Here is a 23,550-nt window from a genome sequence, read left to right on the forward strand (position 1 = left end):
AAAGTGAAATGACTGGAGACACATATTCTGTTAATAAGAACAACAACAGAAACCACAATAATAATAATAATAATGGAACATTTTTACAAAGTGCTCCACAGACATAAAAACAGAACATACATGGAGTGCACTAACAAATTTCAACAAATTAATTCAAGGTTATTGGTAGCATTGAACAATAAAACAAAATGAATAAAATCACACCAAAAAATTCACATTCATGTAGTCAGAAAGGTAGGGGTTCGATTCTTTGCTCATATTGTATCTGGGGCTCCTGTTCAGTGTGTATTGTGTTGGTTTGCATGCTGTTTACAAAGACACATTATTTATACTGTCGTCCCTCTGAGGTATATTAACTGATGTAAAACTACAGATTGTGAAAAACACCAATCCTGCGTTATACCATGCAACAGATCATTAAATTATCTTGAAACTTTTTTTGGTGTGTGATGCATAATAAAGGGATGTATCACAACATTAAAAATGAGTCATGCAATATAAATTGATGCAAATGGTTGCTAATGATTTTCCCTGTGGAATTCAGGATATATTAGTTGGCTATTATATAATTCAGTGATCCTGAAGTATTCAGGATCAGAATCCGGGCATTCTGAGCATCTGGGTAGTCTGTCGATATATATTGATAATCAATATAACTATCACAATACTAAATTAACCTGTCGTCAGAAAGGTCAGAGGGTCATGGTCAGTTCTCTGGCAGCTCTTTGTTGACAGTTTGTAGTTGTTTCATAGCTAAGTCACAGGAGTTAATGTTTTAAGTGAAGCTTAATCGAATGTGCCGCTTTAATACCAAACACACAGAGACACACACACTGCAACTAATATCTCCGGTTACCTTCTCTGTTAGAAATTATTATCTATACTAATCTCTTTGTCTTTTCCCATCATACTTTCTTAAAGCAATTTCCATTACCCCTCCCAATCCACTGCCACCCCCCCCCCCCCTCCCTTTTTTAATAAGGCACACCATTTAACTGTGCCTGCTGCCTCCAGCACAGGGTTCATTAATGCAAGCAATTTATCACAAGCACCCCACAATATGAGATTGCCCACTATTGAAATTATATATTGAATTTGAATAGCTCCTCAACAAATGTTACGTCAGCCTATGCTACATATCCATAGTGAAAGTAGAGATGTATCTGTTGCAGAGAGGTTTTTCTCAATCAACAATGCCATGTCAGTCTTTTATCATTCTCATGTACATGTGTTCACATTTTGCCTGTTTTAAATTGTCCAATATTTTTGTAAGTTTGGAGCCTGGAACAAATCAGCCTCTCAATACCCAGATGTCTTTAAGTACATGCTTCAAAAACATGTAAATGACACATGTAAAATACTCCCTCTTACATAGTTGCGAAGTAATAGATGTTGACTATATAGCTCACAACCAGAGGTGTTTTTTTTTTAGATCTGTGACTGAGGTCATGGTGTAGAGTTCTGTGTCCTGGCCCATGAAACTATAGGGATCAGGTAACAGTAGCAGCGTCCTTCTTGAAGCACATCACATGCCTTGTTTCTACTACCCACTTCCTAACTTCAGCACTTGGGTTAGTCTGTGTTTAAGATTCGGTTTACAAGTCAAATGTTTACCATGTAGACGTTGTGTTTCAATGTGACAATAAACCATACAATAACAACACACAGTGATTGAAGCAAACCTGCTATTGTGCCAGTGCGAAGGTGGAGCAGGAGATAAGACGGGCCTGCAAAGGAGCCTCCTCAGTGCACAACAACAGGGATGCCACTGCTGTGACTTGTGTTTGGTTCATGACAGCATCTCCCGGCTGAGTGTTCCATCGAGAACACAAATCCATTGGGAGAGTTTGGGGCCTTACAGCAACAGCAGCAGTATTTGTGCTCGCAGCTGAACTGCTGTGTAGAAGGGAAACTTTGGTGAAATTCGACCCACTTGTACCTGACTATATAATGTTGAAAGATGGCTCAGGTGAAGAGCTGCAGACAAAAGCAGGCTCCGGTTTCAGCAGTCATATTGCTCTGTGTAGTCTGTGAGCCTTCATGTGTATGAGTAAGCATGAAAAGAATGGAGCCGTATGCTGTCTAAATAGGTTTGTGTTTGCATTATGTAGTACCTGATTGGTGGTGTGATGAAATAGACGACACACCCATGCGTGCCTGTTTTCAGCATACCCTCTTTGGGAGGGGATCTTGAATGCTGCTATGAAACGTTCCAGTCATGCATAGACACGCAGACACATACTCACAAAGGATAGTGTACACGCCTTCTTTTGTATTCTGCTCCATTGATCCATCTCTGACCTTGAGATATAAGCATTTGGAGAGTTTTGAAAAGCTAATGTGTAATTCTTAAATAATGTTTAGTTTTTTAAGTTGGCAGAATACTATTAGAATAGACTAGTTAGCAGAGATTATATTGGAATTGTATGAATCTTAACTTCGCCTGAAATTAAGCCCAAACATGTATTGAATATATTCAAGGACTCATTTAAGAGTAGGGGTGTCACTAGTACTTGAAGTTGTTATTGAGTATGAACTGCTTCCAGTCATTGTGATGGTGTGAGCTTGCTGATTTAATCTTTTATAATTAAAAGTCATGTATTTGCTCCTACATGGATAGATCTTTTTGGCATTCTGTATGATCACTTTCATTTTAATACTTCGATAAACATTTTTTTCTGAGTCCAAGGTGATATAATGAAAAGATAGTGAGTAGATAAGATAAATCCAGTTACTGTTATGATCTAGTATACTATAGCTCTCATTATAACTCAGATATTGAGGTCTCATGTACATTTGTAAAAGTATTGGCAATTACCATTTGTATAGCCTCTCTCTATGAACTAAATTGCACTGATAAATTCATTGATTTCACTTTACCACAGCTCACATTGTTTCCAGTGCTAATGCACCCCGGACAGATGACGTGTTCCATTTACCCACAGTACAGTTACAATGAGCGTGTAAAGGTTTATGTGAGCAGGTGCTCGGTAGTATTTGGAATCACACTAAAGATTCCCTTTGTGAATCAATGCACCCTCGAATCCCTGAGCGGGTCCTTGTCCATGGCTGAGAATTTGCATTTAAATTGCATCGCCCACTCGGCCAGATGCACCGCACCTAGTACAGAAGGAACCGAGATGAGTTGTAGCGATGACACATTACTACTGGATTTCACAAACAAACAGCAGACACTCTACAACAGCAAAACAAATAAATCTCTGTTTGAATTTATTCCCCTTGTTCAATTTTTTTCCTGTTTTCTAGTTCGAGCTAAGATATGAAGCTGAATTACTACAATGAAAGTTATCTGGTTTCACCATTGACAAATACAGGTGTTGCAAACTGTATCATAGGACAGGCTTGGTCAAAGATTACAGGGAACATGCTCCATTCCACTGAGGGGAGTCTCCTTGACATTCATTGACCAAACATACCCATTACCGCACCCATTACCGACATTTGCACTGGTTGAATGCATCTGGAGGAAACTAAACACCTCATACTTGTCTTGCTTGCCCTTATGTTCTGCCATTTGGGGACACAAATCGCTGTAAAAGGCTTGTGCATTGGGAAGTAGCCCATGCAGTTTAGAAGTCGTTGAAGAGCAGTTCAATTTGATTTGATACTGTAGGTCTGTTGGAATGTAGTCACATGAGTGACTGAAAGACAAAGCTAATATTAGACCTAGTTATTGAGGAACGGATGCTGTGGCCAGGGAGCAGGCAAATATCAGAGAGACCAGTCTTATCTTGTCTGTCTTTTTCAAATAAAGCTGAAGATCTTTGAGGTGATGTCAGCTCTTCACTAAGTGCAACGTTTTTCTATAGTAATACCTTAGCAGGTCAGCAGACAGCTGCAGACAGGTATGAACACTATGCTCAGCAGGGTTGTCCACTGACCAGAAGGCCGGTTGACAGCATGCTGTATAAATAAACCTTCAGTTGACTTGACTTGAACTCTTTCAGTAATAGGCATTCAAAGGTATCATTAGGTAATATGCTGGACCCAGAATTGCCCCTGACTGAAATCAATGTTGTTTGATAGAGCTGAATGGGTGACTGTGACTTTGAATGGTCAATAAGACTGGGAAAGTGCTTTTTAAATATATTGACTATGATACTGTACACTTACACCCCTGACAATGTTTATGAATTCAGCTAAATTAACAAATAATAAAGAAAAGGTTAAGAAGGTATATTCACCCTTGACTATCATTTGTTCCTACCAGTATTGCACTGCTGCATGAGCTCGAACCTCAGCACCTTACTGTTATATAATGTAGAATTTGGTTATATGTGTATTGGTCTAAGATTATATTTTTAAAATCTATCTAACTTATCCATATTTGGATTGTCATAAATGTAAGACTTGTTTATCTTAAATAAAGACGATTTATATATTTTTCTCAATTGTAGCATTAGTTATGCAATAAAAACACAATACAGAGTCCGTAGTGTTGGATTAACATCCTCACCTTTATTCCTTTATGACAGATCTGGAATCTGTTATCTTGGTCTCAAGTCTATCTCTGTTGCTCCCATGTTCATGACATTAGCATTTCTTTATCTCACAGTGTTCTTCCACTGGTATTATGTCAGTAGAGAGACTATAGAGGAGATACTGTTCAGAAAGAAAGCTTTGATTCAATGGGTCTTTATCTAATTTCTCCCAAACTACAACGTAGTAGTGCTGCATTGAGCTGTCACAGCACATCTGCACACATCTGTAATGAGATGACACTTTTTGTGACCTTCAATAGAGCCACTGGAGCGGTGTGAGCTGTGTTAGTAAGTCTAGCGCAGTCTGCTCATGTGTTTGCTCTTTGGGAACAGCCAGCACACAAGTCTTTTTTTCTGTGTGCATACTGGTGCAACACTGGGCATGTGTATGAAGCCGTAGTCCAGCCCCGCAAACCCGCCCACCACCCTCCCCTCTTCCCTTCGGTGCGTCTCGGTCCGCCCGCAGCAGTCTTCTTCCCGGCGAGCTTTTCACTACAGAGATGGCTGCGAAAGTGTGCAGATCGGTCCTCCTGTTGTCCCGGAGCAGCGGAGCGGCGGCCGGCAGCCTCCCCGCACTTGTTGTCTCGTCACAGCGGCGACATCAGCACATACGACCGGTAAGTCCCAGGACGGTGCGCGCCCCGCCGACAACCAGGCGGAGAGAGGTGTGGGGGACCGGGCGGGCTGGCGGGCAGGACCAGGGGGGGAAGGAGAGGCAGAGAGCGGCGCCTCATTCTGGGCTGGCTAAGGAAGTAAAGCTAACTAGCCTCAGGATTTCTCTCCGTTCATGTCTTTTCCTTCTCCGGCGGAGAGGTGAGGCGCCGAGATGAGTCATGAGGCCAGCCTGGTGCCGTGTGGTTGTGTTAATTCACAGCGGGACGTGGAGCTTTCACACGGGTAATGCAGTTTTTTTTCCAGTGGAGAGCTTTCTGGAGCCCATCAACATCCCACTGGCGCTGTACAGTAACCAGCCTCCAGACACAGCTCTGCCCCACATCCCATGTTCCCTCCCTCGTCCTTCAACTTTGCAGGGGTATTAATCCAGCCCCTGTCGAGCCCATTGTTGTGAGTTCATTTGAATGCGATCCCATTGTAGCTGATGGGACTGTGTCTGCTGCAGATGATGGGCTTTGAGGTCTGGTCACCGACGGATGTGGATGGGTGTCTTCTTTTTTGTGTGCTGTTGCAATAAGGATGTTTGGTGTGAGCATGGGCTTCTGTTTTTTTAGGAGGGCTGCAGGATGGTTTGGTTGCCAGTCCATGACCGATGGTTCCCCTCATCTCTCTGCCTCTACACAGTGTGTGAACTGCAGCCTGTGTGTGTGTGTGTCTGTGTGCTTGTGTGTGGTGCAGCATCAGAAACTCAGAATAATGAATGTCTACCCAGCAGAGCTCCAGAGGAAAACTACAGTTTTGTTTGTGTGAGAGCAGAAGAGTCACACACACACACACACACACACACACACACACACACACACACACACACACACACACACACGCACACACGCGCATGTGCCCCCACTGTAACATGGAAAACCCACACTTGGATGATGTCAGACTCTCCAGCCAGCCTGTCGTTTTTTGCTCCCCTCCCTGTGGGTGTTTCCCCATTCAGGAGGAGGGAGGGGGGGGGGGGGGATCCTGGGTTTTCCTGCAAGCTAATTCAGGTTTTTTACACACAGCCACTGTAGCGATAGACGCAGCCTAAAAAAAATTGCCCACAATCACAGCAAGGTAATTAGGTTATACAGAACTGTCACTACGGCGCAATGCTGGTTGCACACGTCGTTCCTGCCTCTGTGACCCGCTCCCTCGGCAGAGTAAACTCTCAGCTATTGTACAGCAGCTGCCTGAGGAGGGAGGTGAAGCACAGGATGGACCTGAATACGAAAGAATGAGGAAGTCATAGCAGCCCAGAACAGAATGACTCTTTCTCTGTAGCTAGGAACGTCATTCTGATAGTTTTTGGTCTTCTTTTGCCAACAGGGCTCACTTCCCTTTATGTTTTACTTTGTCTTGCTCTCTGTTTTTTCTCTTGGTTGTCCTTTTTCTTTCACTATTGTTGAAATTTTCCGACCCCTCCCCTACTCAAACACATGCGCGTGCTTGCACCAATACTTTGTGAAACCAAATGAGGCTTCTCCTTCCTGTGTAACAGGCTGGTCTGGGGGTTAAGCAGCTGTCCAAATAGACACACAGTTTGGTGCACATGTCTACACATCGGCCCCGTAGCTGTTGCCTACTGTGGACTATTACAACAGAACACATTACCCCTGAGGAGAGGAAATGTTCTCCCCTTCTCTAAAATAACTTGGCCTATTTAAACCTTAAGTGATTTAACAGGGTGAGCTGTATCTCCGCAGAGTTGCCCCTAATAGGTTTTCATTTCATTTCAGTCTGCTCAAGTTGGAGTTTTGTTTGCGTGTTGTATCGTGTCTCCGTCCATCGGAGCGTTGCTGCTGCAGCTCCTGAACCTGTCTGTTACTGTGTGACAGCCAAACCTCTATATTCATTTGTGAGTTCTTCACTGCAGTGGGGGATCTCTGTTTCTAGACATGTGCCTATACATCTGCAATGGGGCACTAGCCATTGAGTTGCCACTAAGCATTTTGTGTCCGGTTAGTAGGACATGTTTACCAAAAAGCACAAATATGCCAATTTACAGCAGTAAGCGACTCAGACTCACTGCTTCTTCTTTAACAAGGTGCAGTCCGGATGGGTTGTCTCCTTAGGAATGCAGAACAGACAGTGGGCTCCAGAGGCTCACGTTTAACCTGAACCAGATAACTGTTGAGTCAGCTGTCATATTAAATGCTGCTGTCTGAAAGTGTGGTGGAAGAGTTGAGTCACTGCAAATACACAGTTATTGTAAAAGGTTTATGAATTGCAGGCTGAAGTTGGGTTTACTGTCGTCATTTCCCTCTGGTGCTTTAAAAGCACAGAGTCTCACGGCAAACCTGGGAGTGAAATGGAGATCGAATCAGGTTTTCGTTTACTTATTTGTTTCCATTTAAGCTGACGTGTTCATTAAAGCTGAGCAGTTGGGGGCTTTTGTCTTTGGGGCCACAAGTTCAAAGCCCACCCCTGGCTTTAAATCCAATCAGTGTAGGACTAAACTAATTTATCCCTGCTGCTTTGACAGGCTCACCGCTGAAGTTACCCGGCTTAGTGCGATAAGAGAGTGACTGTTTGCTTGGGGCTGTTGTCTGCTAAAGGTGATAAGATGGTTGAATGATCGGTAAACCGGTCCACACAGGCACGTTCATTAATGAAATCCTAAATATGAGCAAAATTGTTTCTGACTCAAGTTCTGATCTAAATGGTTGAATTTTATGGAGGATAAAACATTCCATAATAAATGATGAATGGCGGGTTTTATTAGCTGTCATTTATACAGTTTAGCCTCATCATAGATTGCTTTCTTCTCTCTGGATTCGGATGATTGACAGTCTTGCCTCCTGTATGGAAAATATGTTATGGTATTTCAATACTGATGTTAGAGGTCTCTAATGGTGACCTGCATGTCTATCCCCAGATTTGATCAAACAGTGTCTGGTACCTTAACTGAAGTGAAATCTTAATTATCTTTGGTCAGCGCGGCTGTACTGTTCCATCTTTTCACAGATATTAGATTACTATCTGTACACAGAGGCAATTTTAATGGACACGAAGTGCAATCTAGAGGGTTTTTTTTAGTGGGTAACAAAATTGATTTGAGTTTTCCTGTGGGGTTTCATATGCTCTTGCTAGGCTATATGAGGCGAAGTGATATGATAGAATAAAATCAGTCAAAGGTAAAGTTACAAAAATGATTGATTTGTAAGCCTGGACATTCCATTCAGTCCATATATTATGCCGTGTTACTGCTTCTTAAATGCTTACACTTTCCACATTAGCATACAATATTGACTGAATTGAGTACAGTGGACGTTTAGGCCTGGAATAGCTAAATGAACAATTATGAGGCGCTTTGTAGCTTCACAGCAAATAAAACAAAGAACTAATGTGGATAAGGGGGAAAAAAAAGAACCCTCTGTTAAAAAATTCAGAGTACTTGGAGAGGGATCACACAAAAGATAACCCTCTTACAGGGATGGAGTTACCAAAAAGATCAGCAATTTGATATCCTATAGTATTTAGAATACTGCTATTGAAAAGGTTGAATAATACATGAATAATTTGCTATCTGGTGTCAGACAGATAATCACTCAGAAATCCTTAATTGTAAATCAGCTGTAAGCCAAGCTGATATCTATACCCAGTAAACTGACAGTTTAGTAGTTCACTGCTGAGCGCCCACTTCACTGTTTGAATGAGTCTGAAATTGGGGGCTGCAGAGAAATGAACAGGAAATAGAGGAGAACCAACCAATCTTCTGTTGCCAGGCGAGTTTGCTTGTTGGTCCACTCTTTTTCAGTGGCATCTTATCTTAGTTAGATCAATGTCTAGATACAAATCTACTTTATTTGCTCTCTGAAAAGACTTCAGTGTCTGCTAAAATAAAAACTGGATCACAGACTGTGACCCTGATATGTTTTTTTGTGGTTTCTATGGGGATAGGTTTGTCCTAAATGAGGCTAGTGTGTTAGTAGAAAAGCAGTGACTCTGTCGTGTTGCGGTTTGCTCTCATTTGTGAACATAGGATCAGTGTAAATGTAGGTGAATTGGGGACGTACAGTAAACATACACCAATTCATCCTCAAATGATTAATACAAAAAAAATTAATTTTTTTGCTAGAGGGCTGGCAGGAAAAGGTCCGGAAATTGTCTAGAGCAATTATGATATTTGCACTCTCACATTGAAATCAAAAACACTATGCTCACTCAAGGGTGAGGAATACGTTTCTCACTCCCTAAAATTTAAGGGAGAAGTGAAAACGTCATGGATTGCCTTGCCAAACAAAGTAACGTGTGTGTTGTGGTCTTGGTGCAGGGATGAGAAATGCTGATGGTTTTAGTCGGTGTGTTTCTGACAGAGTTCCTGTCAGCTCAGATGGTGATCAGCCTGGTGAGCAGTAGCAAGAATAATCACCAGCCAGTGGGGCTGGTATTGTTTGCACTTTGTGGGTCTGTGTGCGACGTGTTTCTGTGTGTGATTATAGCAAAATGTGGTCCTGGCAGCACCCTCTGTCATGCAAAGTACCTTTCAGGGGGTTTCGACTACTATTGGAGATGTTAAATGATACATATTATGATTCAGCACATTTGATGTAAAGTTTAATGTAAATTTTATCCTCTCTTTGCATTTGCAATAGCAGCTGTTCTTTCCTTCCATCTTTGTAATTCTTGCTATGTCTGAGTGCGGATTGCTTTTTTGAGCAGTCAACTCTACTTGTATGGGTCTCATTTTCATTTCCCAATGAATAGGTATTGTCCTTTTTACAGAGAGATATGCTAGTCCCATCAGCCATTGTATCACTGGGAAATTAATTCCCACTACCTGGCTCCCCTAATCAACTTCTCTTGATTTGATTGGGGAAGCAGCTTTTTCTTGCTATGCACCAACGTTCTGGAACAAACTCCAACCACACATCAGACATCCTACTTTTGTTGATAGATTTAAGAAACAACACAAGACCTATCGGTATTTATATGATATCTTCTGTTTTTAATGCCATTGTCTTCCTTACATACTTCTTTTTATACCTTTCTCTAGTTATCCTAAAGTTTGTTCTTCCAACGTGTTCTTATTCATCTATCTTACGCGATAAGCTGGCGACCTGTGGAGGATGTACCACATTTCTTACCCAATGTCAATGGCGATTAGCTCCTGCCCCCTTGCGACCCTCAAAGGAAAGTGTAGACGACGTATAGTGATACAGTCATGGCACTCATAACATCTTTTTAATTGCTTTGACTATTGCTGCAACTGAAGGAAGTCCTATTTGAACAGTATGCAATGCATCTTCTACTGCAGGTATTTTGACTCTTGCCCCAAAACAGATTTGAGTTTTATAGTTATATTGTTGTATAACTTTTCTATACAAGGTTCGTTCAAAGTAATTCACTGGCACAGAGGGGGAGAAAGCCTCCCTTTTGTTCTTCCTTGTATACCTCCATCACACATATGCTGGTGCGTGTCCTGTTTGCCCTGTGCTTTCTTCTTCTGATTTCCCCGAGCTCTCTGAGTGCATCACACTACAGCTCCTACTCAGCACAGTAACCTTTCTCACGCTCACCAGCTGTTTACCCTCTGGTCAAAAAAACTTTCCTAGAAGGTGAAATGGTTCAATAGACTCTTGCTGAATGTTGCAGTATTCTACAATCTGTGCCCTTGTTCGAATATGCGGTTATCATTTTATTGCTTTCTTCAAGGGGCCAAATGGGTCTGTGAGATGCTGCAGCATTGTTATGGATGAGACTACTGTGATGGACAAAGGCCTCATTAGTACTCTGGAAGGGATTTCACCCTTGATTTGGCAAATGACTGGTGAACCTCTGCTGTTGGCATAGACTAATTAGCTGCTTCCCATGTTTCTGTGTGGCCCAGCGTGTCTCCAGTCAAGTCTGCAAAGGACATTAAACTAGGCCAATGTGTGTAATGTGATGATGGATGGCAGCACCGCTTGGTTACCCCCTCTCATTTCTGGGACATGGAGCTGGTGGCGTACTCTGCCAGGGGGGCAGGTGAGTCTGCTGCTAGAATCTGAAGGTCATCAGCAACTCAGCCTTTCCTTGGATTAGGTTTGGGATTGGGCTCATTATTATGACAGCCAAGCAAATCTGTTGTAATGCTGGGGCCAAATAAGCATTGTAAATTAGCCTGGGCAGGTCCAGCTTGTAAGAAGGTCAGCTGTGCCCACATCTATCGAAAAATGTGACAGTCATGTGAAAGCATTTCCAGTTATAGGTATTATCATTTTGTCCAAATACACACATTAACTTGCAGATACTAGCAGTATCTCAACAGCTTCATAACATTCTTGTTTGAGGACTTCCTTTGATTTACTGCAATATTTGTTTATCACATTTTTACATCTATATTTACATAAAACCTTGGCAAGTTTAAGATAATCAGTAAAAGTACAATGGAGGAACCACATGAGGGGGAAAGAGTCAGTAATATCTGCAGGCCAGACCAGCCTTAAAATAGGGCAGCTCTAATTGCAAATGAATATGCTAATGTAGTACCTGAAGCTGTTCATGTGTGATTATCAACCTTTCTTTTGTCGGAGGCGTCCACCCACTGGCTGCTCTAAAGGTGCTGCATCTCCAAATTTCACTCCTAAATATAGGTGAAGTGGTTCTGACAATGTGATACAAATATGCACAATCTTTTATATTGACACAGGACGTCGCTAATACACAGTGTCATTGCAGAAGGTGCAGCTCTCATAACTTCACCAATAACAGAAAAACTCCTTTTTCTCTCGTTCAAGTAACACCTTGTAAATCTTAAAACTCTTATTGTATTTAAAGTTAGAGCAATACCAAATTATTATCCCTACTCCTCAAGATAGCTTTTTCTTCCTGTTGTCTATCGATCACACCTTGTTTGCTTTCATATAATTCAATTTGAAAGAACTGAAAAATAACAAGATTGTCCAATAAGTGTTAGAGCGGTCTGAAGTTGAACTCTCCTTAAGGAATCAATGAATTGTTGTTTATACATGTTCATGTTGAATTAATACAAGCAAGATTGTAGGTCAGATGCTGGCTGAGGGCTTGGACATTGACAGTTGGTAGTGACAATTTTTCCTGTCTTTCATGCATTATGCCACCCTGTGCAATGTAACTCCATTGCACTGCAGATATACATGCCTTGGGAAAGTCAGGATTAGATATAATTTGTATTCTAATGAAAGAAAAAACCATTATCAGATTATTGTGTGTAGAGCATCTCGTATCAATACAAGGATAAAGCTGTATTTTCCGGATCCTAACTCCCCAGTATTCACACCATGCGTGCGCTTATCTACATCGTGCTGTTTTATTGAATTGAAGTCAATGTAGTGTATTGAGTCTGACAGTTCCATAAATTATGATTGTGCCATGAAAAGCAGAAAACAATCATATCAGGGAAGAGGAGAGTCATCGCTGTAAGACGGGTAAAAAGAGAGAAGAAAGTGAAAGCTGTCAAGACAGGCAGCTCTTAATTGGAATCACTTCTAACTGTTTATGAATGAGTCGTGTCTCACCTCTTCATTGAAGAGAGATGGAGTGAGCAAATCTGCTTCTCATTAGCAGTCCCATGTCACAGCCAGCCCAACTGAAAGGATTATTGCAAACGTTGAGTTGTTAAACACAGTTTTCCTCAAAATAGAAGTTCTACTTACCATTGCACTCTTTCAGGCAAAATTTGTTGATGTATGGATAGAGTTGCTCACTCAACGTTTTGTGCTTGGTAGCACTCTCTAAAATTGAATGAATGATCCAATTCACATCATGGAAGGTGGTGAACCAGGAGCATTTAAGATCCCTGACGACTGAATATGAGTATATAACTCTTACTTATAAGTCATTTAGAAACTCTGAGGAAAAAGTGATACATAACTGGGTGTTCAAGGACACGATTCTGCCCCATTAGGTTACAGTTTAACCAAAACAAGATAGATGCAGACTTTTGAGAGAAGCATTGAAAGGAGAATAAAATGTCCTTAACAGACTTAACAGATTATTTTCAAAGCGTGCCCCCTGCCGACCTACACGTTCTAATTGCTTGGATACCCCCCACAAACACACACACACACACACACACACACACACATTTATAAGTAGTCCTTTTGTTCCTACTGGAACAATGCACTGGGTTAATGGCAAGAGAGCTTGACATTTTCAAGTTGGTTACACCTTTTTTGTACCGGTGATTTGAGCAATCAGGCCAGTGTCTCCCCTGACAAAGCCTGTCGATCTCTGAGCTGCAGAGGACAGACGAGGGCCCTTCACTGCTGGAAGGGAAATCTGCAGTTACCAGGGAAATGTGGGCTTCGGTTGGTCATGGTTAAACAGGGTGTGTGGCAGGGGAGCTGTGACATCATCCTTGCGTGGAGGTCATTGTGGCTACAGGGAGTTTGATTTTGTCTTCAGAGGAATTCTCTGTCCGTGGTGGATCCGGGAGGTGTGGTTCGGAGGAGGTTGCCGTTTGTTGTTTTTTCTTTAGCATCTGTTCACTTTGCTCCTTTTACCTTGGGTTACAGCCATCGCAATAGAGTAGAGCCCGTTTAAACCGCCATACATTGATTTTTGCTGTTGCACTCATTTAGTAGCAAGTCAAAGAAGTGTGCAGATTCGACATATCCCTTTAAAGGAAAATGGGAGGAAATTAAACTTGTCATCACATATGCTTCATATCAAAATAAAATGTACTTAAAATAGATATATTTGTTGATATTTAAACATTGTCAAAATTGCTTATTTTCTCTACAAATGCAATTTAAAGGTCATATCAAGCTTCTGTTCTGCTAAGGAGAATAGTCGGCGGCCCTGCTCTGTTTGTATCGTGTACCCACGCTTTAGGACACACATGATAACGTCTAAGCTACATGGTTTCATTCTGTTTCACAGTACAACAAACACGGTTAAATATATATAAAATAATGGGGGTGAAGTTGCTTAAGCTGTTGCAATGTTCAGACATGACATGACACCACACATGACACAGCCTTTGACACCTGAAGAATGCAGCAGGAGACTGTCAGGGTCATAAGCATTCACACCAACAGGATAGTATCCGGAACATTCAAGTGAGGGGTGGCGTCTGGGTAGAGCATAGCACATCGACACCAGCTCCCTCTCGATTGCTGTTAATTCTTCTGCTGTATTCTCTCATGGGCTCACTCATTTTCTTGACATTCAACCAGGGGGCTGAAAGGAAAAGTTCCAGAAAATATGCGGGATGAATGATTTGGACAGGCGACTAATTTGGACATTTGCACTCTCACATGCAGCCCCCCCCGGAAAATTTCTGAAAAAACGTGCAGACTTCAAAGCATGTCTGAAAGCAGATTTTAATGATGCCAGTCATCCTTTAAACGCACAATCCCTATGTATCTCAGGAGGCACACAGAAAGCAGTGGTTGCCTGGCAGCTGCTCAGAGAAATGATGTCTTAAAGGTCATGAAAGAGAACCGGATGTCTGCCACCCACAAACAACATTGTACATTCAAATTTGTATTATCCAGAAGCCTCAAGGACCGTTTATGCTGACTCACAAAACTACACCATTTCTGTTTTGTTTTCTTCCTTGCTTTTCCAATACCATTCGGCTCTCTGTCTCAAATGAGCCGTCAGTATTTTTCTGAATGATGCTTGTGGCAGCCTCATTACACAAACAGAAGTCAAGAACTGAACCTTAACCGAGATTGATCAGACTCTGAGCACATCCAGCGAGTCAATGAGCCCCAGAAAAGCAAGACTCTCTGTTCGGCCTGGCGCCTGATTTGTTTGCACTGTAATTACCCAGTTTATAGCTGTGCCTAGGTACACAAAAACACACACAGGGGAGTCACCATGGAAAACAGAGATGCACACCTTTCTCCAACAATGGACTTTAATCCCGCAAGTTCCATTGTGTTATTTGTAATGATGAACTGGACCAGAGGGACAAGCCTCACATGGTCACAACAAGCCCATTCATAAGCTCATGCTATTTTAGTGCAGTTTTCTGGTGTGTGTGGAAAGTGTCTTTGGTCTGATGCTCATGGTTTTGCTGTTGATTAGAGGCCCGTCTCCTCTGACTACTTTACTGCCAGTTTTAAATGAATCAGGGGTCTGAGCTTTGCGTCTTGTCTCTTTTAATTAACTCCTGTATCAGGGCAAGTGGATCAACGGCTGGAGACATGTGGAATGAGCAGGACTGTGGGGAGGGGTTCTTATATTATGCGGTGGGGCAGCAGTGGTGGATAGGGCTCTTCTTTTGCTGCCTCAGCGCTTCAGAGCCTCATTCAAACCGACCAGTCATTTTAATGGTGTTTTATATTCCTGGGTGGACTGGAGGCTCTGACCAGATAATCCTATTAGAGGTGTACTCTGCAAGATGTTGCTTAGCATGGGACATACTTCCTTATTATCATATCGAAATGTCTGACTTTATAGGAAACAGGACGTTGTTAATGATTTAACAACGATTTAGCTTCTTTATTCTTTTACAAGCATTATGTGACTTTTTCTTTTTTGTCATAAAGCAGCTGTACATCGCGAGACACTAGGATCTGCAGCGTCGACCATTTTCAATGTGGTGTTCTGTCTTCTTGCATGTGTGGACTTACATGGGACAATGTGTGAGAGATACAATCTCTTCTCGGCTCAAAGGCACCTACAGGAAGCGGGGCAATAAATAAATTGCTTATGTAAATGTCTTTTGCTGCTTTAATCCATTGTTGATGAGGTCTCTGACTTGACGCCAAATTTCCTTACCTTTTGGATTGAATGGACACTAAACATTTGACTCACAGTGGTATCACATCATCAATTCAATTAGGGGTTAGTCAATGATAACAACAGCAGCACTTACGGATACAGTTGTGTTTCAATGAAAAATGAATGAGAGCGAGTGTGTCTGCTAATCAAATCGGAAGGCCATAGATGTTCTCGGCCATTGAATCAACGCCGCGCTGTTTGCTGGAGCTCCTACTTACGGTGAAACTACGGCGTGGGGCATTTAGAAGCATGGCATTCATGTAGCCTAATGCTAATTAGCTAAATTAGCATGACAGGAGAGGACTTTACCTTGACTTCTGACAGTGCACTCAGCTCTTGCTCATTTAAAAGGCTGTGGCTTTGCTGCAGGTGCACTATAGCTATGAGAGTCCGGATCTTCGTTGTTATGGCAGATCTGTGAGGCGAATGAAAACTATCTTATCTCCATTGATTCATTTTTGTGCAAGAGATTGTGCATGCACATGCTCGCCTCACGCCTGTTCCGTTGACGGACATTGAGGAGGAAGCTGTTGACCTCAGAATTGCCTGTGGTTGTCTCATCCTCATTCCGCGCACGGAAGTTATAAAGCAGCGGGCCGCAGAGTCCCACGACCTTCTGCCAGAGAGGGTTAGCCATGACCCTGCTGCCCGCTGTCTTCACACTGATATAAGCCATGTGCGCATAGCCTGCAGGCTTTGCATAAGCTTGACACACACACACACATACACACCAAGACTTCACACACACAACCTGCTTTCACTCAGGAGGAGGTGGGGGGGGAGAGTTGTTTGTCAGCTGTTTTGTGTGAACACTTGTTCAAAGCCTCTGGTTTGAAATGAAGCTGCAAGCAGACTGAGAGGCAGCACAGAGAGGTTGAGATACTCCACATTTGCAATCTCACTATACTGTTAGTCCTCCTTTGCCAGCTCGCCAGCGCCACCATTCTATAAATAGAGTGGTCGAGATGGTGAAGAGGAGACTTTGTTGGAGAACACATTTCCATGGAGACCGTCTCCGATGGGCTTCTTCTGCTTCTGTGAGCAGGGAGCCATTGTGCAGGACTGGAGTCCGGTCTGATTGAGCTAGAACTATGTATTTACATTCCATATCCAGTTGCCAGGATAGTGTTTCTACAGCAGTGCAGGGAAGCCAAATTAAAATAAGTTTGTTGTTCTCTGCTGGCTGCAGCTGTCTGACTCGACTCCAAATACAGCAGCATCTACATTCTGCTTTGGACACACGCACACACGCTTACACACACGTTACATGCAAAGCAAACACTGCACTGGTTCTTCCCCTGATGATGTAAAAATACTTCTGTGGACAGACACACGCATGCAGATTTAAATCCTATTTTCATAGAGAGTTAGAGTGTCTCTGGGTTTTTATTATGCTGGAATCACGTGGACCACTGGCAGCCTGCATGAGACATGTGAGTGTGTTTGTCTCAATGTAATCAGGCCCCATTAGGTTCCTCTAAAGGTATTTATACGTTGCTGCATTACCAGCCTGTGGCAACTTTATTAAATTATTTGAATGTTTTTGTTTCCTTGTTCTGCTAATGTGCACAACACAGTTTAAATATTGTCTCCAGGGTATAGACCTTACAGTGGACGTGCTCTTTGCTGTACCTGTGGCACTGGAATAACTCAACTCAGTAACTTGCGTATGGAAAACCCCAAGCTGATATAAATCTCTATGATCTTAGTGTTGTGTATCTTGCCTGCATCTGAGCTCCATAACTTTTCTCTTATATACAGAATCCATTACCTTCCTGTCAGAGAAAGGTTTGTGAGTTATTCTTCATTCAGCCAAACTAGTACCAGGTTGTAAGCCCGGCTGTTGTTTTTCCTTGGAAAATATTTAAGCTGTGTGTGGAGGATGCAGAAGAGCTGAGGTTAGCATCAGAGCGGATCAGCTGAGCGCTCCACTGGCTCTGCCCGGGTCCTAGGGGAACTCTGTGGATATCCCGACCCGGATATGAGCGGGATGGGAAATGCGGAGAGATGCAGATTTCTTGTTGAGAAGATACATTTCAAAGTAAATATACAAGGACACAGACAGGTTTCTGGAGCTTTTCAGCAGTCCTAGTGCAGCTGTTGCCTGGGTAACATGTTTCACACTGAACATGTTCTTTTTTTCAAACAGAACTGAAGGTTATCCACTACATTGTGTCCTGTTCTCTGCTCCTTATGCAAAAATGACTTCTCCGCTCTTTACACAAAGTCCTTTTACTTCAACGACCTCACAGTTTGTTTCCTCACAGCCTCAGTTGCCACCCATAGGAGCGTCGCCTTAAATAGTGCACCTCTAGCTGCAGGCCCAAAAACAACTTTGGTTGGTTTTATATTACCTGGCGTCCTCCTTTCCTCCCGTCATATTTAGTACTGCAACTACCGCCTAACAATAAAATGCAACATTGAGTCGTAATAAGCTGCGTGCACAAACGCCCAGTGTGGTAATTTTCTTTTTTTAAGGACAGTCTCTATCTAGCCGGATAAAGCAGCACATTTCTCTGTGCAAACACTTAGTAGAAAGTCAGCTATCAGGCTACTTCACTGCACTGCCCTGCACTCTTCACCTTCTATCATTCAGCACGCTCCTCAGAATAACTGTAATGCTACGATGCACATGGCACGAGAGGCAGTTTTCATTCCAGACTTGAATTATTGATTTGCCTCTGAGGAGTTCCTTCACATTTATACTTTACCGTTGACGTAAAATTGAATATGAAGTATTTTTTAGTCAAATATTATGTGAACTGAGTTGTTACTGTTCAAGTTGGATCTTTTCCTTTGCTTATTTTGCATTTGTCATGAAATTGCATTAACTCTGCCATCTGTTTCTTATTTGCCATTTGTGTTTGTTACTCTGTTATAATTCTGGGCTCACCTGAAATGTTTCTTCACATCAAAAGAGATGTAGTGTGTGTAAGGCAGTGGCAGTGGGTTGTGTCTGTTGATGATGTTTATTTATGATTTAGGTAAAGCAAAAGCCACAAGGTTACCTTTGTAGTTTCAAATGGAAGAGGAACTTTTTTTTTTATATGCCTGCATACCTGTGATCAGGGCCTGTGACATGAACATTGTAAGGTGTAGGACCGGAATAGGGATGCACCACTTCTTTAGTCCCCATACCAACAGTAATACATTTAGGCGTCCGACTGAAAATCTGTATATGTTTAATAAGATGTATGCCTCACTGTGTGAGATCTTTCCTTTGATCATTGCTCTCCTAATTGTGTAAAACAAAACACTGTGTAACAATAAAATACATGCACATACATTTACTAAATTTTTAATAATATAATATACTTAAATAATCTTCAAAATTGGAAATTTACACCGCTTTCATGTTATATAATCCTTGGTGACGATAGGGTATAGCTGTTTTTAGTGGTTTGCGTATGATGAACTTTAAAAGTGAAAGCATCACAGAGCGTTAATAGTGTCTAAGATACAGAACCATAGTATTGTGGCTCAGTGTGATCACTTCCTGATATGAGGAGTACATAGTGAAAGTGATACGTGTTCTATAACATTGGAGAATCGTTCAATGAAAGTGGTGGGAATCCTGTTTCCCCGTAACCTACAAAATCTTGTATCCTTAAAATGTAAATACTTTGTTCAATCTGCCTATTGTATTATCTGATTTTAAAAAGGGGTACTATTAGTGGGGAAGCAGTTTAACATTGAGTGTCAGCAGTCAGAACATTAGTAGGGACGTCACTCATGTGGCACTGACACTAGACTTGTGATACTGCGTTTTGATTTTCACACCTTATATCGAAGACTAGAGCCAGTTGAGTGTAGTCATTGCTGCTTGAATGCAAATCGATTTTATATGGTTAGTTAGGAAAGGAATAAAGACAGAATACACTGGTATACATAATTTGACTGCTGTGTTTCTGTGTGTTTGCAGGATGTTTTCTAATTAGCAAAAGGGCTGAGATGAATTGAAAAAAAAAAGAGGAAAATACCTGCCTTCTTTCATTCTCCTGTTATATACACAAGCAATATACCATACATAGGATATATATGAACCTTATTCGTAAGGGAACCAGGCAACCGTATTCTATGCAAGCCTCAGCTTCAGCAGGGGCAAATGACAGGGCCATAAAAGTTTGATTGATGTGCGTGGCTAGAGTTACAGTACAGGCTCCACTTGTCGTCATAGCTGAGCTACAGCATAGTGATGCCATGTCTGCAGACTCGTACGGTTTCTCCAGAATTGATCTGGATTCATAGTTTTTAACCCTGCGTGATGGTCAACCTGCACAAACACAGCGTGGACACGCCCATCAACCTATGTGCTCATTCAGCTGCAGGCTGTTGTAAGCAGCTGCTTACTATTCACAGGCGCACATACGCAATAACACTCACAGCATTTTCTATGCTGAACTTGCTGAACTCCTTGTTACTCCTGCCATGGAGGATGCATCTGTAATGGAGCTTAATCTATTGTAACTTGGTGGGCGGGGCCAGGTGTGGAAGGGGCGGATCTGAAGTCTCATGTGCATTATTTAACATTTGGATATCATTGATGCAGAGATGTCTGAAGAAAAGCCAAGCACATGCAGAGCTCTAATATCTACGAAGAGACGAAATAGTGAGCAGAAAATGATACATGTATCTGATCTACATGCATGCATATGCAATATGGTGATAATGTGTCCAATCAGCCTTGAATTGCCTCTGTAATTATTGATGGTTTAAGTTGTTTAAGCCCACATGCTTATAGTGGCACACTCTGTTGTCAATTTACTCTCTGGTCCAGCCAGAGAGTAAATTGACCCTGAATCACGCAGCACCTGAGTAATGAATGTATTTGTGTCTGTTTATTTCTTTGTACTGCCTAAGATGGCGAGTACCTGAGGAAGATATTTGTAAGATGGAGACATCGCTCGTTAAAAATAGTGTCAAGCTGTCAGTGCTGCGTGATGCTCTTTTGATTGTTGCCCCCTTAGTACAATTAGAGCCACTTTAGGACCCTTCAGATACCGAGTGAGTGTGTGAGCCATACTTTTCTAAATAGATGTAGCATTTTACAGTGAATGTTGTTCTTGAACGTGTGTCCTATTTCTGTCCCGATACTGGAACTTAACATATTCATATAGCTCTGCGCCAGTGGGTGCTAGTTGCTATTTGAGGATCTCACTGATCTGAACGAATGCTTTGAAATTATTGCACACACACGCAGAGGCCAACAGACACAAAGAGACATACACTACTGCACAGTCCTTCCTCTCCTTCTAACGCTTGTTCTCTTCATCTCTCTCTCTCTTTCTCTCTCTTTTGTGCCTGTGCTTCTCCCCCCCTCACGCCCACGCTTCCACTCTCTGTACTGCTGATCATCAGCTTCATCTCCATGGCTCAGAGGATGTCTGTCTTTTGTAGGACATAAAACAAACAGCACATTCCTCACGTTTCATGTTAACCCTTCATCTATTACCTTGTCACGGCTGTCTGCTTCAAAATACCTTATTGCTACTTCATTTCATTCTCATTAACTTGAGCTATTAAAGGGATGGTTCACCCAAAAACGAAAATTCACTCATCTCCTCACCACTATGCTGATGGAGGGGTGGGTGAAGTCTGCAATTCGTCTTGAAGCGGCGTCATCTACCTATGTTTTTAGCCTAGATGTCCGCTGTTATCCTCCTCCTGTAGTAACTCCTGCAGTCAGGCAAAAACCTGTTTTAAACATGGTGGCCGTTTTGAGTTGGTTTTGAATGTCGGGTCTTACGGACACCACAGGAGCAGTATTTTTACGTTTGGGGAAGTGGTCGCCATTTACTGCAATTGTATTGGATTTGGCTGTAATGCTGTTTACCCCTGACACTCAAAGTTTTTGGTAGACTCTAACACTTCACCCCACTGCCATCGGCATAATGGTGAGTAGATAAAGAGTGAATTTTTATTTTTGGGTGAAACGCTTTAGGTCATCCTTTTTCAAAAGCTAGATGTACGAAAGGCTTTCACTGTTCGATAAACTCTGCAGTGTTTGTTCTGACATTTCCAGGCCACTCTGACTCTCCGACAATGCCAGCGACACTTTGGTCTGGCTCTCTCTGCCCCTCTAACCTTTTATTTGGGTAACACCTAGAGTAATACATCAAAAATAAAATATTTCTATTGAAGATATAGGACTTTTCTCTCCTTTTTGTTTCTTTGTCCGTTGTCCGGTTCTTGCAGTCCCTGAGACACCTGGGGATGAAGCTGCTTTGTTGCCGTACTCTATTATGAATGAAGGCAGCTTTCAGCCCGCCCATTCATCTCTGCTGCAGCAGGAGACGCCAAGCTGTCAACCCCACTCTCTGCACTCCTCGCCTTCATGACCCTGTTTGTGTGTGCGCGTGTGTGTTTATGTGTATCCCACATTAGCAGTGCATGACAGGGAAATGGTTAGTATGTGTTTGCGTCACGTACATGTGCGTGTGTTTCTTTATTTCCCCGTTGAATTATGGTAAAAACCGATACTGACCGTGCAGCCCTCACTCCTTCTGTCTGGGTTATATTGGTTTGTCAGAACCTTGGCGTGGGGCTCATCGTTGCTCCTCTGCCCAGCTCTGCAGAAAAGCTGCACACATGAACATCCACACACACAATGTCTGCATGTCCGTGAGAGACGAAGCTGCCAGTTTGGTCCACTGGGAGTGCGACTGGGCCTATGATGTAATTAGTGTGAGTCCTTTATCCTCTCACTCACCTGGACAGGCTATTTTCTATTTATCCTTGAGCCTCCATCTTCATTTGTCTGCTCATCATCTGGGAATGTCGGGGGAAACCCCTGCAACTGGATCAATTCTCGTTAGCTATAAAGGACTATCATTGGCAAGCAGCCCCCCCTCCTCTCTGCCCTGCAAGTGCAGGCACTGGATACCAGGGTGTGCTTAATGTGTTGGAAATTTGATTTAACTCTCTTCTCCCCCATCTTCTATCTCACTCTCTTCATCCATCCTCTTGGTGGCCAGTGATTGCCTGCAGCCTCCCCCCGTTCTCTTCCTCTCACCCCTGACTGCCTCTCTTGTGCGAGGGAGATGCAGAGAGGGTGAATGAGCAAAGGCAGAAGGAAGAGCTGAGAGAGGATGATGAGGCGGAGAGATGGCCAGATCAGAATGTGAATTGCTTAAGTTACGCAATACATGTTGGTGACTTTGGTGCAAAGTCTGTAGAAAGACCCAGTGCAGAAGTGGTATCAACATCTGCCCTGAACGTTCACAAGTGGTCAGCGCCATGTACCCTCAGCCCACATTGGGAGGTGGTGTGGGACGCATGTGGCCACATTCTTTTCGCTGCAGTGAACACAAATCTGTCCTGGGCCACAAATGAAGGACAGCCTACTCAATAACACATTTTGGTCTTTGCGGAAACAAATCCATGATTATTTCCAAAACTAATGGGGAAGTGATCACAAGTGGTACAGGAGATATATTCATGATGCATTTTAATGCTGGGTATATAAGAACAGAGAAACTTAATGCTGACCCATCCATTGATCTGATGTCTTAGGACAGATGTTAATACCAGGTCTGAACAGGGTCAAAGCTTTGTAGCCCCCGCTGGCATGACCTCATGCAGTACAAAGACAAAGCGTCTCGACAACAGACTCTACATCTGATTCTCTGTATGTGTTCAACATGCAATATTAAGTAGCTGTGTACGTTTGAACACAAAGGATGTGACGTAG

The 23,550-nt window shown here is 42.5% G+C and overlaps 1 protein-coding gene across 1 annotated transcript in view; it reads left to right on the forward strand.

The window, feature by feature from the left end:
• The first annotated feature begins 4,951 nt into the window (after positions 1 to 4,951).
• Positions 4,952 to 23,550, forward strand: part of mcu (mitochondrial calcium uniporter) — a 57,123-nt gene continuing 38,524 nt past the window's right edge. Inside the window, exon 1 of the mRNA XM_053436038.1 lies at positions 4,952 to 5,119. Within this exon, the coding sequence (XP_053292013.1) occupies positions 5,003 to 5,119 (117 nt within the window). The 5' untranslated portion in view covers positions 4,952 to 5,002. The remainder of the gene's footprint in view (positions 5,120 to 23,550) is intronic.

Source organism: Pleuronectes platessa, chromosome 12, assembly GCF_947347685.1.
Source record: "Pleuronectes platessa chromosome 12, fPlePla1.1, whole genome shotgun sequence".
Classification (NCBI taxonomy): domain Eukaryota; kingdom Metazoa; phylum Chordata; class Actinopteri; order Pleuronectiformes; family Pleuronectidae; genus Pleuronectes; species Pleuronectes platessa.